Consider the following 18,833-nt stretch of genomic DNA (forward strand, 5'->3'; position numbering starts at 1 on the left):
TGCGCCATTGATGTAATGTTAAACATAATACAGTTGTGTAAGTAAACGTGCTGTATGACAGTAGGTGTTCTATTAGATCACTGTTGCATTAGCCGTATCCTCCCTCTGTCCCTCTAGTCCTCTTTTTTGCGGTGTTTTTTGTATTTCCAGGGTGTGGATGTATATATCTTTATGTATGTAGTTATTATGGTGTCATATTTCCTAACAGTTTTTCCCCTTTAAAGGCTATTTGCTCCCTTCTTAGGGCAAGAAAGATCCAAAGTTTTTGGCACTCTCTTTTTATAAGGAACTCTGATTGAGCTCCTGATAGTGTATGTGGAGGATGCTCTTAAATTTTGAAAAGCTAGTCGGTGTGTGGGCTTAAGACCTAAACAGCTTAGGTTACTGGAGCAGTGATCTATTGGAACATCTAGTGATATAGTAAGTTGACTTACACAACTGTGCTTTCTTTTGACAGAGCAACAGTGAAGACATCATGTTAGTCACTTAATAAGGTCACTGCATATCCAAGTTGGTTCTTAACAAAGTTGAACCTTCATCTTGATCTGTGAAGGATGATTGAATAAAGATGAAAAGAAAGAGGAACACTTCTTCTGAGGGTGATTAATATTTTAGTCCACTACAAGGACATTGCCCATTGGCATATACATTCTAACTGTGAAGATAACGCATCTCAGTCATCCTGGTCTTCACCTTAGGATATCACCTTTAGCAAACTATTAATAATATATGACACATTTTGAGTGGATCTCTTACTATATATATTCTTTACTAAAAATAAGTTTTCTAGAAAGGTTGAAATTACCACAGTTGAGTGGTAGAATTCCATGTAGATTTATTACTTTTCTTGATTTATCGAAGCATAGCAGTTTATGGCCCTTAAACTTTGGCTCAGAAATCTGTACATTTAACTTTCTTTAAGAGTTTTTATTTAATTGTTTTATGTGTCAGTACATGAAAAAATGTCTTGAATGAAGACCAAAAATATGAATTCAAAACTACATAAACAGTAACCGGAAAGTACAGATTTGATTACCCCTCTCACCTTCCCCAGCCCTGCTGTTGCTTAATATTCTAAACCATTCTTTAAAAAAAAAAAAAGAAAAAGAAGCATGACCACTACCAGTATGCTAGTGGAAGTTCAAAGGGCAAAATGTGATTCCATTGTAAAAAAAAAAATAATCCTTTTGTAGCAATGCAGTAAAAAGAAGCCTACTTTCATCGAGTGACTGATGAGAAGGCAAGTGAATATCCTCAATGGAGTCTTATAAATCAATGGTCTTATGCCAGAATTATTTAACCTTGGAATAGGTCCAGCAAACATATTTACAAGTGTCAGTTTTATCAGCTTTATACCAAAATAATTTTGTTAGCATAGACCAGCCCATTATTACCAGGGAAAATACAAAATGAAATGTCTTGTATACTATATGTCTGCTTCTTGAAGAATGGCAAACTAAACAACTGCAGTATAATTAACTGTACTTGAAAGGCTCTGTTTAACAGAGACAAGGTATGTTTCCTAGAAATTGGGTGTGCATATAGTATGATGTTTCGATAGAAAATGTTTGAGGAATGCTATAGTGGTGGCAACATATTGTAAAGAATGAAACCGTAAAAAGTAAAAATGGGAAATAACAGGAAAAGGTTTTGGAATCTTGCAAATATTAACTTGCAAGGGACTAAGCAGCAGAAATCATATGTATTAAATTCCTTAATTAAGGATTATTAAAATAATCTGGTAGCCAGTAGAGGACCATAGAAAGGGAATATTTTAGTCCAATACAAGGACTTAGTACAACTACCGCATTTCTCTGTAAATAAGACCTAACCAGAGAATAAGGCCTAGCATGGTTTTCCAGGGTGGTCATGGTAAAAGCCCTGCCCCAAAAATAAGCCATAGTTAAGATCGTGAACAACACACGATGGACATGTTGAATTATAAAATAATATTATTGACACCTGTTGACTGAGGTTATCGTACTCTGCTCGCCATTTTCGGACCATTTGGACACCCAACTTCTTCTCTTTGCAGAAAGTCTGAAGATTTTTTCCCTGAGAGTCCTCCACGATTCTTACTATAACCCTAATCCTCACTCACACTTGATGGTTGAGATCCTTGGCCCATAAACACTGGCAAGTGTACTTTGATTGGTCAAAGTACAGACGACGCACTTGATAACAAATGGCTTGATAACGAATGATTGTGTGTTCTTAACCGTCACCATTTTGTGCTGCCACTCCTGTCTCGTACGTCTTCAATTAACCCCCCCCCCAAGACAAGATGAGTGCAAAACGAAAGAGCTATTCCGTCGAGTACAAGAAAGGAATTGTGGAGGACTCCCGGTGAAAGAATCTGATGGCTTTCTGCAAAGAGAAGAAGTTGGATCTCCGAATGGTCCAGAAATGGCGTGCAGCATACGATAACCTCAGTCAACAGGCCAACGAGGGAAATGCTAGAAGTGCAAGTGTGGATTAGGTCAGCAACCATTATTCCCTGAGCTGGAAGACATCATCTGTGAATGGATTGCTAACAGGAGAGCAAAGGCTTTGGTTGTGTGCAGGGCTGATATTCAAACATTTGCCCTTGCAATAGCACCACAGTTAGAAATATCCCCAGAAGAATTCAAAGCATCACAACATTGGCTGGATGACTTCCTTCAGCGATATGAACTGTCTCTAAGAAGATCAACAACACTGTTCAAGCTGGAAGATACTAAAGTTATTAAACATGCACTTGTATTCAAGTCCTGTGTTGAGGGCATCGAATTTTCTAAATACCAACTCTCCAACATGATTGCTATGGATGAAACTGCAGTGTCTATGGGCCAAGGATCTGAAACAACAATTGATCAGAGGGGTGCCTCGTCAATCTACATTCCCTCCACTGGTTACAAAAGTGCACGTGTTACCTGTATTTTGGCAATTCGTCTAGATGGAAAGAAAATCCCACCTTTAATCATTAGTAAGGCAAGAAAGATAAGATTGAATGTGTTTCAGGCATGTACATTCTTGAAACCGAAAAAGCCTTATGCACACAAGCATAAGGAAGTGGGTCGATGTAAGGCTGCCACTTGAAGAAATTCCTTGCACGGAGAAGAATAGATCAAATAATGATTCCCGCAGGAGTGACTGCCTATCTCCTATTGATATTGCAATCAACAAACTATTCAAGGACCATTTGCGCATGGAACTCAATGACTACATTGAAAATAGAATGGAGAGAAATCAGCATGGAAACTATGTGAAGCCTATCCTGCAAGGGGTCGTGACTTGTGTGAAAAATTCATGGGATAAAATCACTGACAGCTGTGTTGCAATGCACTACGAGCAGGCTGCTTGGACAAGCAGTGCTCATTTAAGGAAAACTCTATTGCTAGGCATGACAGATGGGGGCCAGTGGTTCTACAGGAAATGGAGTCGCAAGAAATTCAGGGGTTGGAGACTTATGACAATGTTCCAGAAGAAGATGACATGACTGCATTTGAATAGCTTTTCCATTATCGGGGCAACAGAATGGATTGCTTCTGCTTTCAGCTACCAGCAAGGTTTTGTCAGTTTTTTTTACTTTATTGTATTAAGGTAATGTTTCATTATCAAGGGATAATTACAAAGTAAGGTCACTAGTTCTCAGACTTCATTTTTATGACTTTCCATCATTCTTCTCTTACAGTTTGGATAAGGAATAAAGAAAGCATCACCACTCAGAAAGTGCCAGTTATTCAGATGTTTTATTCTCCTCCTCCAATATACATGTATTGAGATTTTTCTGCACTTTCTGTTAAGCATGAAATATTGCACTGTGAAAGCCAAGGTGTGGATATTCTGAAGGTGAAATATTTGTTGCACTGTTTATGTAGAATTCTCACACAACTGTTAACGCATTACCTAGAACTGTTGACCAATAACAGAAAAGTACCAAATAAGTGTCAATTTGTGTACATGAATAAATGTTGATTTGTATACATGAATAAATGTTGATTTGTGTACATGAATAAATTAATAAATGTAGATTGTTGTACGGGGGGGGGTAAATAAGGCATCCCCTGATAATAAGCCCTAATGCGTATTTCAGCGGGGGGAAAAAGTATAAGACCCAGTCTTATTTTTGGGGAAATACAGTAGTACATCAGTCTTTATAGAAAGCTGTATATATAAATTCAGTCAAAACTGTTGAAGACATAGAGGAGCAAAGTACAGTATTTTTTATAATAATTAACCCATATTTAATCCAGTTTATGTTGCTCTGATTCGGGGACCTGAGAATCAAGGTAATCCTGATTCATGATTAAAATTTCCCAAGAAATTCTGAGAGGAATCCCTCACAGAGAAAATTCCTTCCTAGTCTATGAACTGTAGTATACTTCTTGTATATAGGAGTAAAAAAAAAAGTTATAAATGAAGAAAATCCAGTCAGACATTAATCTAATCTGAAGAAAATTTGTAAGACATGTGCAAGAAAGTATATTCACTGACCAGATTTGATTGATAGTGTTTTTCAATAGGCTCAGGCCAATTGATTCTCAATATTGTGGAAAATGTTCATGCTGGAAACCTACATGACATCTAAACCAAGAGCCTGCTTAGTGTGCTATACCAAACTTTATTTTTATGTCTAGTAATAATATAGCCAGTAATGTAAGCTTCTTTTTCCTGTAATTGAGAAAAAAAATATAACAGAAGTTTGAATGTCAGAAATAGCCAAAATAATGTCATCAGTATAAATAAATATTTATATGGAAAATCTAGGTTGTTGTTGTGTCTTTCGGCTTTTCCCTGTTTGGGGTTGGCACAGTGGAACTCCGGTCCGCTAATGATTGGCAGTAGATTTTTACGTGCCGAGTTGCCGGCCCTGACGCACAACCTTCAACGAAGATACGCCCATTCATGCATGTCTCCACACAGAAGACGCTCTAGCTGAGAATCTGGATTAAATGTTGCTATTATTTTGAACCTACAGAAAAAAGGATATAATGATAATATAAACAGAGATGGAGAGAGAGGCGCCCATTATACATCCCGACATGTTGAACCTTTATAGATGAATTAAGTCTATTAATTCAAACTCAAAACAATGTGATAAAAAACTGTATAATGGGAGAGGGTTATAATGAGATTTTAATACATCTAAGAGAAGTTTGACATGAACATCAAAAGACTAGCCCTAGTTTAACGTATTGGAGGCTTTGAAGGAATTAACCAAAACCATAGCTAAATCTGTATAAAAGAGAGGTAAATGAAACTGAGCATATAATGCTATAATAGCCTGAATTGTTTGGTTTACCATGGACATGTCCTTAACAGGAGTAAAGCTAAATTGCAAACAGTTGATAAGATCTGTGAGCGTAGATTAAAATTATTAAGATGCTGTGCACAAATTCTGTAAGCAGTATAAAGGGGAAAGAGAGATGGGCAGAGAGCTGTCTCTACCTGTGTGGTCTTTATTGGGCTTCAACTACAAAATAGTTGTAACATTGGAAAAATTATTTATAAGGGCACAAACAAGACTCTGTCATAAGATGAGAAAAGTCTGTACGTCTAGAAGAATTATGATATGAAACTTAATACAGAACTTACTGGGCAAAATGCCTGATCCAGTAAGGTTATTCCTAAGCAGTGAAAGAATGACTTAGTTTATCTAATAATCTGTAAAACTGAACTCTTTACATGTTGAAACATTTGGAAATATATCAAAGAAAATTTTTTGATGGGCTAAACTATAAATTACTCTGATAAGAAAATATTTGTGGATAATTAAAAAAGTCAGTGATTTGGTAAGAGCCTTTAATTGCACATCCTTCTACATTATGTTCCTTGATGACGTTTCTCTCTCTCTCTTTTGACAATAAAGGAGTAAAACATTTTCTACCTCGATCAAGCAAATACATATTCTGCCTGTACAAAAAAAGACAGGAGTGTTTTTCATTAGATGTAAATAATTACTTAATTAGATAATAAGTATATTCCTTGAGGCAATCCAATCTGTTTGTCAAAGTTTAGTTAGTAGAGTAAGCAGGTACCTTTAATTTATGCCGGAAACTACTTGCATGTACTCTTTGCTGCTTTTGCAGTTGGGATGTTAGAGAGTGAAATGGAGAGACCATAAAAAGTCTAAAAGTGGCTCATTTACTAAAGAGTGAAATAAACTGTAGGTTGGCTCATTCAGTAAAGAATGAAACAGGTTGTTGCTTATTAAGACACAAAAATTTGAAAATATTGTTTTAAATAACATATATTTCTTGATAATTTATTAATTTTTCTGGTCTTATGGATAGTCAAGGGACTGTGATACCATGTACATTCATCATTGTTATGGAGTGGTCTGACTGACTACAAGGGTAACAGTGGGTTGTGGCCTTGTCTTAAAGGAATTGAGGAAAACAAAAAATATCAGTTCTGGAGTTTCGTTGGGTTTTCAAATTCTCATGAATAAACTCACAATTAGAAGAAAATGTATGTTGCTAAATGTCCACCATCCACTTTTGCGACATAAATGTGTACAATAATTTAAGTACTTAATGGCAACTGTACCTTTAATACTAAGGTGAACATTTGGCCCATTATCTAACACGAAGTGCCAGATTCAGAAAAGCTACTGTAAGTTATAAGCCTTGTATAATTTTAATTTAGAGACAGCCTTACCATGGTGCAACTCCATGAAGAGGTACTGTACCATAGTGGGCTGTCTCTGAGCCTACTACACAGCCTAATGAGGCACTTAGTAGGAATGGTCTACACTAATTAGCCATGTGTTCTTTCCTAGAAATGCCTTCAGTAAGACATGTTTGTAGCCTCTTATGATAATGAACATAACCAAAAGCTCACGCTCTCCAGATCACATTAGAGGCAAGTGCCAATGAGTTTAGTGGACAGGTGGGGGTGCGTGTATGCCCGCATGTTTGAGTGCATGTAGGGGTATGAGTGGTGTAATGTGAATTTGTGTGTTTGTGCATATATGTGTGTATGTCTCAGTAGGTGTGTTCACTAATGGATAAGTAAGATAGGTGTCTGTATCTATGGGTAAATGGGTCACTGTGTCTGTGATTGCTATCAGGTGGGGGGAGCTGTGAATGCATTCATGTATGTGTGCGCGCGCGTGCGTGCGTGTGTGTGTACATACGTACGTACATATGTACCAGGGGAGGCTGTCAAACTTTCAAAATCCTGTAAACTAACAATCAAAGCTTCCAGCATGGCGCCACTAGACACCAGGGATAACTCTTTCTATTATTTCTTAAAATACACTTTTAAAAAATAATAGAACAAAAGTTTTGCAACTTGAAAGACATGGTGCAGGGGGATCACTAGACACAAGGGATAACTCTCTGTATCATGCCTTAAAGGCACTTAAATAACAGTAGAAGAAAAGTTTTGTTTTGCAGCATGAAGGATGTTTGGTAGATGGAACACTGGTCTCCAGGGATACTCTAAATAGCATGCACTAAAGGCAGTTAAAAAAATTCAAACCCCGTACCTTGAGCACACAGTCATAGTAGTCCTCTTCACCCCTACTAGACACCAGAGATGCCCTCAAATATTACCTAAGTCTTTGAAAAAAAATTCAAATTAAAGTAAGGGGGGGGGGGCAGGAGTTTTGAACCTGCACGTTTGACATAGGATGCATCAGCCTTATCACTATACAAAGTGATCAGTTAGTGAAGAAGGTTTTTTTTTTACATAATAAGAAATATGAAACCCTAATGTGTGGCATTTTTTATGATTGTAAAAATCCATGAGTTATGAGAGTCAGGGTAGCATCAGGAATGTTCTGTCAACTCTGGGACAGATAAGATTATATTGGTGTGTGTGTGTGTGTGTGTGTGTGTGTGTGTGTGTGTGTGAACATGTGTTTTAGGGAGTGAATGTGCCAATATATGATGCATGTGTCACCAGTGTTGACTACCACATGAAAGTGCTGATTTCTACTCATGACAGTTAAGGACAATTCAGAGACATGCAAATTAGTGAATAACAGGGTCTTTCCTCATTACAGCTAATGTGTTTCTGAGTTGCATTTTCCTGCATCATAGCAACAGTCCCTTTCTTTTTTGAATAATATCGGGGGGGGGGGGGGCAGCCTGGAAAATACTCATGGTGGCTTGATTATCAAAAAACTTTTTTAAACTTACATTTATATGGCATCATTTCTTTTGTGAATGAGGAAAAAGTTTACAGTGATGGTTATATAAAACGGGGTTTGGGAGGAACAACACTGAATAAAATATTGAAACCTTGCAAGTGTGTGTGTGTGTCCGCGTCCGTAATTGTGATCAGGTGAGGCTGGGCTCTACATGCCTGAATGTGTGTGTGTGTGTCATGCAGGCTGTCATACCTTTGTAATTCCTTAAGCAAACAAACTTTAGGAAATAATTCTCCTACAGCAGATTAAATGGAAATCTTCAGCCTCTGAACTGAGTCCCGTTGTTCTGGTGTACCGAGGAAATTAATGCTATAATGCCTTGAACTAGACCATAAATTAGTCAGCTTGTGCCGAAGATGTTTCTGACTAAATTTTAAACCATTCAACTTTGTATTCCTTATGTGCATTTTATGTTGTATGAAAGCTTAGTCTTGTGAAAAGAGTGACGCGTTGTTTTATAGTTTGTATAGTTGGTGAAGCCCTTGCTCATTTTTTTCCAATACTTTAATGTGTAGGGAAAGAGCCTGACACGATACAATTGCTTGACTGATATTTTCAGTTTTACTTACTAATCTGGTGGCCTGTTGAGGATTTTAAACTATTTTTATGGCTCTGAAATGATTGGGAATGAATGATAAGGGAGCAGAAAAACAACTGATAACAGCAGCTTTATTAAGTATCTGTATGCCTGACACCTCAGCAGAGCCTTCTTGGGAAATAAAACAGAAAAGAAAACATAAAGTGTATACACGCACAATAATTAATAATTAGGCAGTTAAATAATTATCCAAACAATTGCTCCCAGCTCAATTCACTGTTAAGACCATGAGGTCTTAACATCACACTTTTTCTGTGTAATAAAAGTGTGAAAGGCAGAGTGCACAAACATCTAAGTGATATTAGATTAGCCAAAAAAGAGAGTCCTGTGGATAAACATTTTTATTTACATCATACCTGTTGACCTTGATTTACTGTTGGCTTTTGTTTATTGCAGATCAGATCTAGTTTTGTAGGTAGTGTTGATATAAATGAACTTGTATTACACAAGGAAAGCATTTATCTGTTTGGTGTCATTCAGGTCACTGTGTTCCACTGTAATATGGCTATTTCTTTTTAGCAGTAGTGAAGATAATCTGTTCATAGGATGCCTTGGTAATTACAATAATTATGGTACTATAGAGTAAATAAAACAAGTGTGGAAATGTTATGCCACGGTAAGCCTGTTTATTAAATGGATTATTTTTCAGAAAGATTAGTCTTTTTATTGGTTTCAGTTGGGGACTAGTGTGGTGAAGACTCTCCTTAACTGAGGGACAAGTGACTTTAGCATGAGTCGTAAGAGATGTAGCTCTCATGAATACATGTACCACAACTTAAAAAAAAAAGATTCTGTAGACTGGATCTGCCCGTTTTTTTGGTATTGTATTATTTTATAATTTATAAATTGAATTTGATGGATGGACAACATGATTTTTCTACATTAAGGTGTGTACAATACTAAAGGCTCCTGAATTCCAGATCATTTGCTGTCCTGTTTACTTGAAAGCCAATTTTTATGACTAATAAATTAGATTTATCACCACATATTATTTGAAAACATTATTCATGTCTTCTCTTTAGGTGGCAAGGATTATGAAGGCACTGGATATGGAGCAAATCAGAGACAGCATGGCACACAAACTAAGCGGTGGACAAAAGAGAAAACTTTCACTTGGAATTGCTATTTTAGGTGATCCAAAGGTAAGCCATTCATGATGTAATACATTCTTGAAATGGGGTTGTCATCTCCTAAAAACTTAAAAAAAATGTTAGTACAGAAATGCTTTTTCATTTATTTATTTGTTTGTTTTGATGTGGTTCTTACAATCATTTTCATTCTGAGAATTATTTTTCATTGAAACATGGACTACTACAATTGTTCAGTCATATGGCTGACCAGCGATACTGCTTTTGACTTGGGCAGAAATTGCATGGAGTTGTAATTCGTTATAGATAATGTGGGGAGGTTGTTCCTCACATCAGGTAAGTGTCACTTATCACCTGTTTGACTGAATGGGTTTGTTAGCCCAGGTTTTGTTGAAATGCATGTTATGGAGACAGCGAATGTCCAGTGGATCCTTATCATATGACTTTTGCTGCTACCGTTTAATAGCAGCAGCTTGCTTCTTTCCTGGTCAGCAGTCTTTGTCTTCCTGCTGCCCTTGCTGATGTTTTTCCAACATCCATTTCACTGCTTTTCAGTTCTTTTACTATTGCTTTGTGAAAGAGTTTAAACTGGTGGGTCATTGTCGGTTATTCCAAGTCATCAAATTCCAAATAATAGATTTCTTTTCTGTTTTTTTTTGTTTTTTCTCTCATGTTAAGTGTTTGGAAGAGCCAGCAGGGTAAAGGTGGGAGTGAAAGGTTGCTGTAGCTTATCCCTCCAAGGAGGAAGGGGAGTCTGGTCCTCTACAGTACTGTCAGCTGGTAGAGGTTGGGTGTCATTGCAAAGCACTAAGGATGCCAAGAGGCAGACACCCACCGGCCTGCATGTTTGTGAGCTGTAGCTGGCATTAGGTACATGCACAGACGCTCACATGCATCAGTGGGCTATTATTGTGGGAACAAGAATGTCAGGATACTGTTGTGAAATCAGGGAAGTACAGTAGCTGCAGAAATCCTGTGACTGATGCCTCGGTGACAGCCACTTCAACTGATTGAAACCACGGGAGCCACTGGTCAGGTGGCATATGGAGAAAATGGTAATAAAAAATGCCCAACTCTTCGGCAACAACTTTAGGTATTTTTTTCCAATACTCAACTCAGCAATTACAAGGCAAGTTCAGGTGTGTTTGGGAAAACCTGTTCCCCGCACTTTTCAAGGTGTTTGTGATCTTTGCCCTCCTTTTTTTATCATGGTACAACAGAACAGTGCATCATCTTACATGTATTGCTGTAACTTTATTTCAGCTCCATATTAGTATTGTTGTCACATTTGGCTTACTTTTTGGCTAAGCAGTGCGGTAAATGAGTCATTTGAAAAGGAAAAGAGCAAAAAGGCCAACGTAAGAGCTATCTATGGTGAATGAAAAGTGACAGCCAGAGCTCCTTTAGACATTCTTCCGTCAAGAACTAAAGTTAGAGAGTAACTGGAGCAAAGGGCTTCATGAAGAATGTAAATTCACTGCCAGAGTTTTAGAGGGGATGCAGCATGCTAGTAATGATTACAAGTGCTTGTCCTCAAAGGGTAAAGTTCTTACAAATTCTAAATGTGATGATTTTGAATGCAAGTATTTTCAGAACTATTGAAGGTGAATCTTTCTACCAGTCAGATTACTGATTTAGGTCAGAGCTGATATTGGTAGCATCATTGGTTAAATCTTCCAATATCTCTGTGAGCATACACTCTTAAGTCCATTCTGTCTCCTTCTCTGATCCAACCAGTGGTTTCAGAGCCACAGGATCTGACATTCCCAAAAAGTTCAGCTTCAGATTCATGGGAGGTTTCCTCCTCCACTCCAACTGCTTCCCTGATGGGTTCTACTCCAATACTCTCTGATCAGAATAGCTCTCTGAGCCAAAGTAATCAAATCTGAGGGGATGGATTTGGCTCCGGTGTTGTCGGATCCATCCCTCTTTGGAACTTTGCCCTAGACAGCTCAGGCCTGATTCTCCCCTCGAGGCTCAGATCTGGGAGTGGCAGTGATCTACTTTCCTTGGAAACTTTGACTGTGAGGGGGCAGGTCATGGCTTCTCCTGGGCCCTCAGCCTTTGAGGTGGCAGAAAAGGCTTTTTTTCTCTCCAGAGAGAACCGTCTTCTTTTATTTCAGATCCTGTCCCTTTACTTCCATTGGTTCTGAGCTTTGAGTTGGTCAGCCTGTTCCACAGGGACAGCCATTTCCAGTAGGCTTCCAGACAATTCCAGTAGATGAGCTTTCCTCCTCTTCCTGAAAGAGGACATGTAAAAGGAGGCACATAGACTCCGCCATGGAGTCTGTCATGGAAGACACCAACTTTGATGAAGGAGAAGGATTCCCCCAGATCACCATGGGATGGTTTCTCTTTTGGAGATATTCTAGAGATTCTGAAGCAGAAAGGTGGTCGATCATTGTAAAAACCTTCTCCCTAAGAGTTAGTGTTCTTGGAGGCTTTGGTTCTGGTCCATCTGTGTCTTGCCTCCCCCCCGGCAGATGAACTAATTGATCTGGTTTCCCGCTGGGTAGTGTCAAACTCATTGTCAAGTACCCTGACAAGTTCTTAGCGCCACCTGTGTACAGACCCTACTGGAGCAAAGGAGTCCCAGTTGGTGCTGTGGTGGTAGCGGTGGCAGACACTGAGAAAGAGATAGCAGATCAGAGCTCTACTGTCCATGTGATAAAATAAAAATAAAAAAACGCCACCAAACCACTCGCAGTTGCACTAATAACAAATAGAACTTTAGTGTAGTACACTTAGTGCTTTCTCCCTGTAGTGTCAGGGCTTCATCAGAGTACTGTTACAAACTCCAAAGGAAGTTAAATACACTTGCAAAGTCACATGATATAAACCACTAACTAATTCATTAAATAATTATTGACTTAAAATCCTAGTGAAACACCCATCTAGTACAGATATACATTGTAAATACTCAAAAATCACTACAAACAGTGTTAAAATATTAAAACATATTTAGATGTAAATCTCTGAGAAATGTAACCAATACAGTAATAATCATACATAAAACATCAAATTTGTTGGGTCCTGAGTTTTAAAACTGCATTCAATGAAATAAAATCATTAATGCCTGGATAAACTGTGGCATTAGTTTTGTACTGCTATTCCATTTCAAGTTTTTCCAACCACAAATTCAAGTCACCACCCCTTCCATTGTCTCTAACTCTATCTATGACAAAAAATAAATATTTTTTAAAATTTACACTGTCAATTGAATGTGTATAGAGGTCACTTTCTTTTTTCTTGTTTTTAATGTCTCTCATGTGTTCTAAAACTCTTTCCTTTAATTTTCTCGTGGTTTTACCCACATAAAAGGTAGGACAAGACATACATGTAGCCATGTAAGTCACCATTCTCATATTGCAATTACACGTACCGGGACATGGGATAGTACGGGGGTAACTATCAACCGCCAAATATGGGCCCACGTTAATAAATTTACAGGCTTTACACATATTACATTTAGACATTCTTGAAACCATGTGTTTGTTGTTCATATGTTTCTCAACCATATTTTTTATGTTTAAATCCCTGTTGTAAGTGACCCTCAGACGTTCTCCCAAAATGTTTAGGTCCTCAAAGTTAAATACTAAATTCCAGATGTTGTTCACTATGTTTCTAATAGTCACTGCCTCACTGTTTTAAGGTAAAACAAAAGTACTGTCCACTAATTTATTCTTCACGGTTTCAAGTCTACTCCCTAATGAAGTAGATAAAATTGGTGTAAACCTGTCATTCCTCTTCTGTGTTACATAATTCCTAGTTTTTAAGAGTAATTTGATAGGATATCCCCTCTCTCTGAACATACCTATCAGAATATAAAGTTCCTCCATAAATTCATTGTCATTACTTGTCAATCTTTAAATACGCACCATCTGTCCCTTTACTATTCTTCTGGTGCGTAGGATTACCGCTTTTGTAATGAAGGAATGAATTTGAAAAAGTATCTTTCCTAAATATTCTTGAACTCAGTTTATTACTAGTGCTATCCCACGTAAGTCTAATATCTAAAAAGTCAATACTTTCCATCCCCACTCTGTGGGTGAAGTTAAGGAAAGATGTTGTAGAACTTTATACAAACTCCTCCAGCTCATTAAGTGAACCTGTCCAAAAAATCAGGATGTCATCCAAAAATCTCAACCATATTATTGTCTTGTCAAACCAGGGGGACTGAAACACATGTTCTTGTTCCCACTGGGCCAATACTAAATTTGCACAGATAGGTGCACACTTTGCACACATAGCGACCCCTGAAATCTGATTGAACAGTTCACCATCAAAGGCTAAAAAATTATTTTTCAAAACCATTTCCATTAAATCTACCAACACACTTAGTTTAACATTATGCATGCCCTCTTTTCCTTTTAAAGCTTCTGCAAACAAGTTAAGCCCTTCAGTGCGTGGAATTACTGTAAGTAGATTTATCATGTCAGCTGTAGCAAATATAAACTCACTTGGAATAACTGTGTCCCTAAGGATTTCTAGGCAGTGCCATTAATCTTTAATAATATGTTTGTAACTTTTAAGTATTGTCTTACACCAAAAATCTATGTAAGCTGCTATTGGCTCTGTCTTTGATCCTGTTGCTGCCACAGTAGGCCTGAATGGTGGGTTTTGCAAGTCTTTATGGACCTTTGGGATCCCGAAAATATTTGGAGTTACTGGAAAATCTACTAGTAAGAACCTGTATTCCTTAGGGTCCAACAATTCTTGTGTCAAAAAATCAAACAAAAGCCAATCAACCTTTGATTACGCTCTGACTAACTCATTATGAGAAATTCTTTCGTAGGTTGAGGCATCCTTAAGTAACTCCCACATATGAAAAACATAATCATTCTGGTCCATAATGGCCGTTTCCCCACCTTTATCAGGTTTCATGACTCTGACTTGGTTGACGAGGTTAAGATCTTTAAGAATCTGTCTCTTACATATTGTTAAATGTCACTAAATTTCTCATTCATAAGAAATGCTTTCCGGATTTCTTTTTCACATAAGGTATCAAAAAGTAAAACAGAACTATTCGCTGGTGGTGTAAAAGTACTTTTCCTTTTAAGTACCATCTGTTTTGTATCACTCACATCATTTTTGTCATGAAAAAAACATTTTCAAATTTAACTGTCTAAAAAAGAGTTTTAAACCTGTTAAACCTTTAGCAATATCTTGTTTATAAAGCTAGGAACAAATGAGAAATCCTTAGTAAGCACAGACATGTGAGCATCAGAAATAATTTGTGAATAATATAAGTAAACCCATCTTTTGAAATAAAAGTACAACTTGTTTGATCAAAGGTGTTAAAGTCAACATCTTCCATTTCATCATGAAACTTTTTTCTTGCTTTTTACCGATGTCAGAAAAAGTTAATAATTGTATTACTTGTGGGAAGCAAATACCTCATAAGGATTTCAATTTATACTGTATTCCTTGCCTAGGCCTTGATCACAGCGTGCCTGGCTGTCGGTTTTGTGCTAGATTTAACCAACGCACTATTAAGCGTCTGTATATTTTTGCATCAAAATATTTTGGAAACAGATTTAACTACCCAGAAATGTCGTCAGATAGCAATCCGACTACCAGAGTACATAAAAAATGCAAAGAAAAGGACAGAGAAAGGCAGTCGAGATCCAAAACCGACGACGAAGCTTCTCCTAAGCCAGTCGCCGGTTCGCCGGTACTCAGTGAGGCGCCTTTGCAGACCTGATACCCGCTACCTTTGGGTCGCAGGCCTCTACTGACACCCATGTGGAGTCCGGCATGCTTCAAGATACTCAAGGTATTGGACCGATGGTTGTATCTCCCTCGGATGGGTCCAGAGCCGCTGAGCAGGCACCAGCTTCTGAGGGTGTATTCAGACCTCAACATTTGTACATCAAACCGATGACAGCTGCAAAACCAAAGACAAAAGCAACTTCTAAAACTAAAAAACTGACGCATGAGCCACGTGCGCAGGCCTCCATGCCTAAAAAACAGATGATCAAAATGGCTGAAGACCTTATTACCTTGAACAGGGATACCCATCCCCCTCCGGATAAGAGGCCTAGGCAAGGCACTGATTATGAATCTTCAGATCAGGTTTCTATTTCTTCTGATTCCTCTTCTGATCATGAATTGTCTATACCTCCCTATGAGGATTCTGATGCTGAGGAGTCTATTCCATCTGCATCTCCTCCTGAGGACTATTCATTTGGAGAAACCTTGCATACTTTGAGGCAGCATTTTCACTGGGAGAGTGAAGACTTCTCAGAATCAAAAAAGAGGCTCAGGGATTTCCTCCTTCTCCCTCAGCACAAGCCTTTAGCCATTCCCCCTGTTTTAGACATTGTGGATGATGTGTTTTCGGAGTCAAGCTTGACCCCTGACTCCTTACCTCCGGCTCCCAGTAAGCCTGACAGATATTACAGGGTCCCTGACTCACATACATTTTTATTTAGAAACCCTGCTGCTGATCCTGAAACTATTTCACAGGATCCAAAGGGAGTTAAGGCTTCAACCACAAAAAAACCTACCCCCTCTGACAGGGATTCAAGGGCACTGGACAGATGGGGAAAAAAGGTTTATACATCTGCAACCTTGGCAACCAGGGCCTTAAACTGTCAATTTCATATGCTTAAGTACCAACAACATGTTATGGGATTGCTGAAACAGAAAATGATGATGGTTTTAGAATGTGCAGAAAGTAAAGAATTGCAGGAATTATTGCATGCAGCTGAACAAGTTGGAAAGCATACTTTGCAATGTGGTTTTGATTCTTTAGAGGCCTCCTGCAGGGCCGCAGTTACTGGATCTGTGATTAGGAGGCATGCCTGGTTAAAGGAACAAAATTTGCCTGACTATGTTAAAGCTAAATTGCTAGATGCACCTTTACAGCATGATTCTCTGTTTGGTATTAAGGCAGAAGAGGTTTTAAAGAAAATGGAAGACAAAGCTAAGTCTATGCAAACTGTTAAAGACTTCTTATAAGTGCAGCCACCAAGATTCAGTAGACACTGGCCTACAAAAAATTGGTCCTTTCCTGTGTCAGACAGAGCTCAAAGGGGTAAATCCAGATGCCCTAAGGGTTCCAGATACCAGGCGCAAGACTCTTACAGGTCAAAGCAATGGGGCGCATCGACCTCCAAATCTGGAGGAGATAAAGCACAAACCTACAAAAAGCAGCCCCAATGACTTCCCTCTGCCTACACCAAGCACTTATCTCTTGGCAGCACCCTTAGGGGGAAAATTAGCACTTTTTGCTCAAAATTGGCAGTTAATAACCCAGGACAAGTGGGTACTAAACATCGTATCACAGGGATACAGATTCCATTTCCACACTCTGCCAATGACAAATGGTTAGCCAGATCTGCCCAAAAATCAATGGGCAGAGGCACAGAAACAGGTTACGTCCCTCATGGATATGGGGGCCATTCAATAAGTACCAGAACAGGAAAAAGGACAAGATTTTTACTCAAGACTGTTCTTGGTACCCAGAAAGGATAAGGCTTGGCGGCTAATACTGGATTTATCAATTTTGAACACTTACCTGGACATTCCAAAATTCAAAATGCTCACTTTGCAGCAGCTTCTGCCCATGCTGGGCAAGAATGCTTGGCTGGTGACTTTAGACCTAAAAGAGGCATACCTGCATGTCCCAATATACAGTTGTGCAGAAGATACCTCAGATTCAAGGCTGGCTTAATGCATTACCAATTCTCTGCACTGCCCTTTGGCTTATCTACTGCGCCCAGGGTCTTTACAAAGTGCCTGGCACCAGTAATTGCATTTTGCAGACAAAGAAGTATACAAATATATCCTTACTTGGACGACTGTCTCATTCAAGCAGAGAACAAGGACACTCTTCTATGACACCTGGTGTTTGTGAAAAGGCTTCTAACATGCCTTGGGTACACAATAAACGAAAAGAAATCACAACCGGTACCCTCTCAAAAGATAACATTCCTGGGTGCAAGCTTGAATACAACTGCCCAGATGGCTTACCTCATGCCAGACAAACAAAGACAACTGACTACTTACTTCAAACTGATGGCAACAAAAACCCAGTCTTCTGCAAGACAAATTCTGCAGGCTCTGGGCTTCATGGCATCCTGCATTCTACTAATTCCATATGCAAGACTGCATATGAGGAAACTTCAATGGTATCTAAAAAGTTTATGGAGTCAACATTCACACAGTCTGGAAAAAATGATTCCTCTCATTCCCTACCTGCAACAGGAGTTTCTATGGTGAGCAAAGGCCTGTCACCAAAACATGGGATGGCCCTTCACTCTACCCCCTGCCAGCCAAACCTTAACAGCAGATGCATCAGATTATGCCTGGGGGGGCCCACATGGCAAGAAGATGCATTCAGGGCATATGAGCACCAAAACAAATGCACCTACATATCAACCAGAAAGAGATGCTAGCTGTTCAAAATGGCCTAACAGCCTTCAAGGACTTACTTCATCCAGGACAACTACTGATAAAGATGGACAACACCACAGTCATGTGGTATATAAACAAGCAAGGGGGCACACACTCATACCCCCTTTGCAGATTAGCCATGGCACTGTGGGACACAGCTTTAACCTACCAAATACATCTTCAAGCTCAATTCCTGCCAGGAAAACAAAACACTCTGGCAGACAATTTAAGCAGAAACCTTATGGATCCTCACGAGTGGAAACTAAATCCACAAGTCTTCAGCACAATAACAGAGAAATGGGGGAGACCAGACATAGATCTATTTGCCTCTCCTCAAAATTATCAATTGAAAAGATTCTGCACAAGGATTTATCACAAACAAGCATGGAAAGTGGATACCCTGTCCTTCAGTTGGAAAAAAACTATCAGTTTACGCCTTTCCTCCTCTGTCTCTTCTACCCAAGGTCCTCCTAAAAGTCAGACAAGAGAAGCCAAAGATGATATTAATTGTCCCGGACTGTCCCCGACAATACTGGTACCCAATCCTAAGGAACTTGTCTAAATACCCAGCTTGGACCTTGCCTCAAAGACCACAACTACTGTCCCA

At 38.7% G+C, this 18,833-nt stretch overlaps 1 protein-coding gene across 2 annotated transcripts in view; it reads left to right on the forward strand.

The window, feature by feature from the left end:
* LOC122813052 (cholesterol transporter ABCA5-like) overlaps window positions 1–18,833 on the forward strand; it is a 2,390,735-nt gene that overhangs the window by 1,170,241 nt on the left and 1,201,661 nt on the right. For both annotated transcript variants that reach the window (XM_044085171.1, XM_044085172.1), the window contains exon 14: window positions 9,761–9,880. In XM_044085171.1, coding sequence (XP_043941106.1) covers window positions 9,761–9,880 — 120 coding nt within the window. The remainder of the gene's footprint in view (window positions 1–9,760; window positions 9,881–18,833) is intronic.

This window comes from Protopterus annectens, chromosome 10.part0 (assembly GCF_019279795.1).
Source record: "Protopterus annectens isolate FY-2018-M chromosome 10.part0, PAN1.0, whole genome shotgun sequence".
NCBI classification, from domain to species: Eukaryota; Metazoa; Chordata; order Ceratodontiformes; family Protopteridae; genus Protopterus; species Protopterus annectens.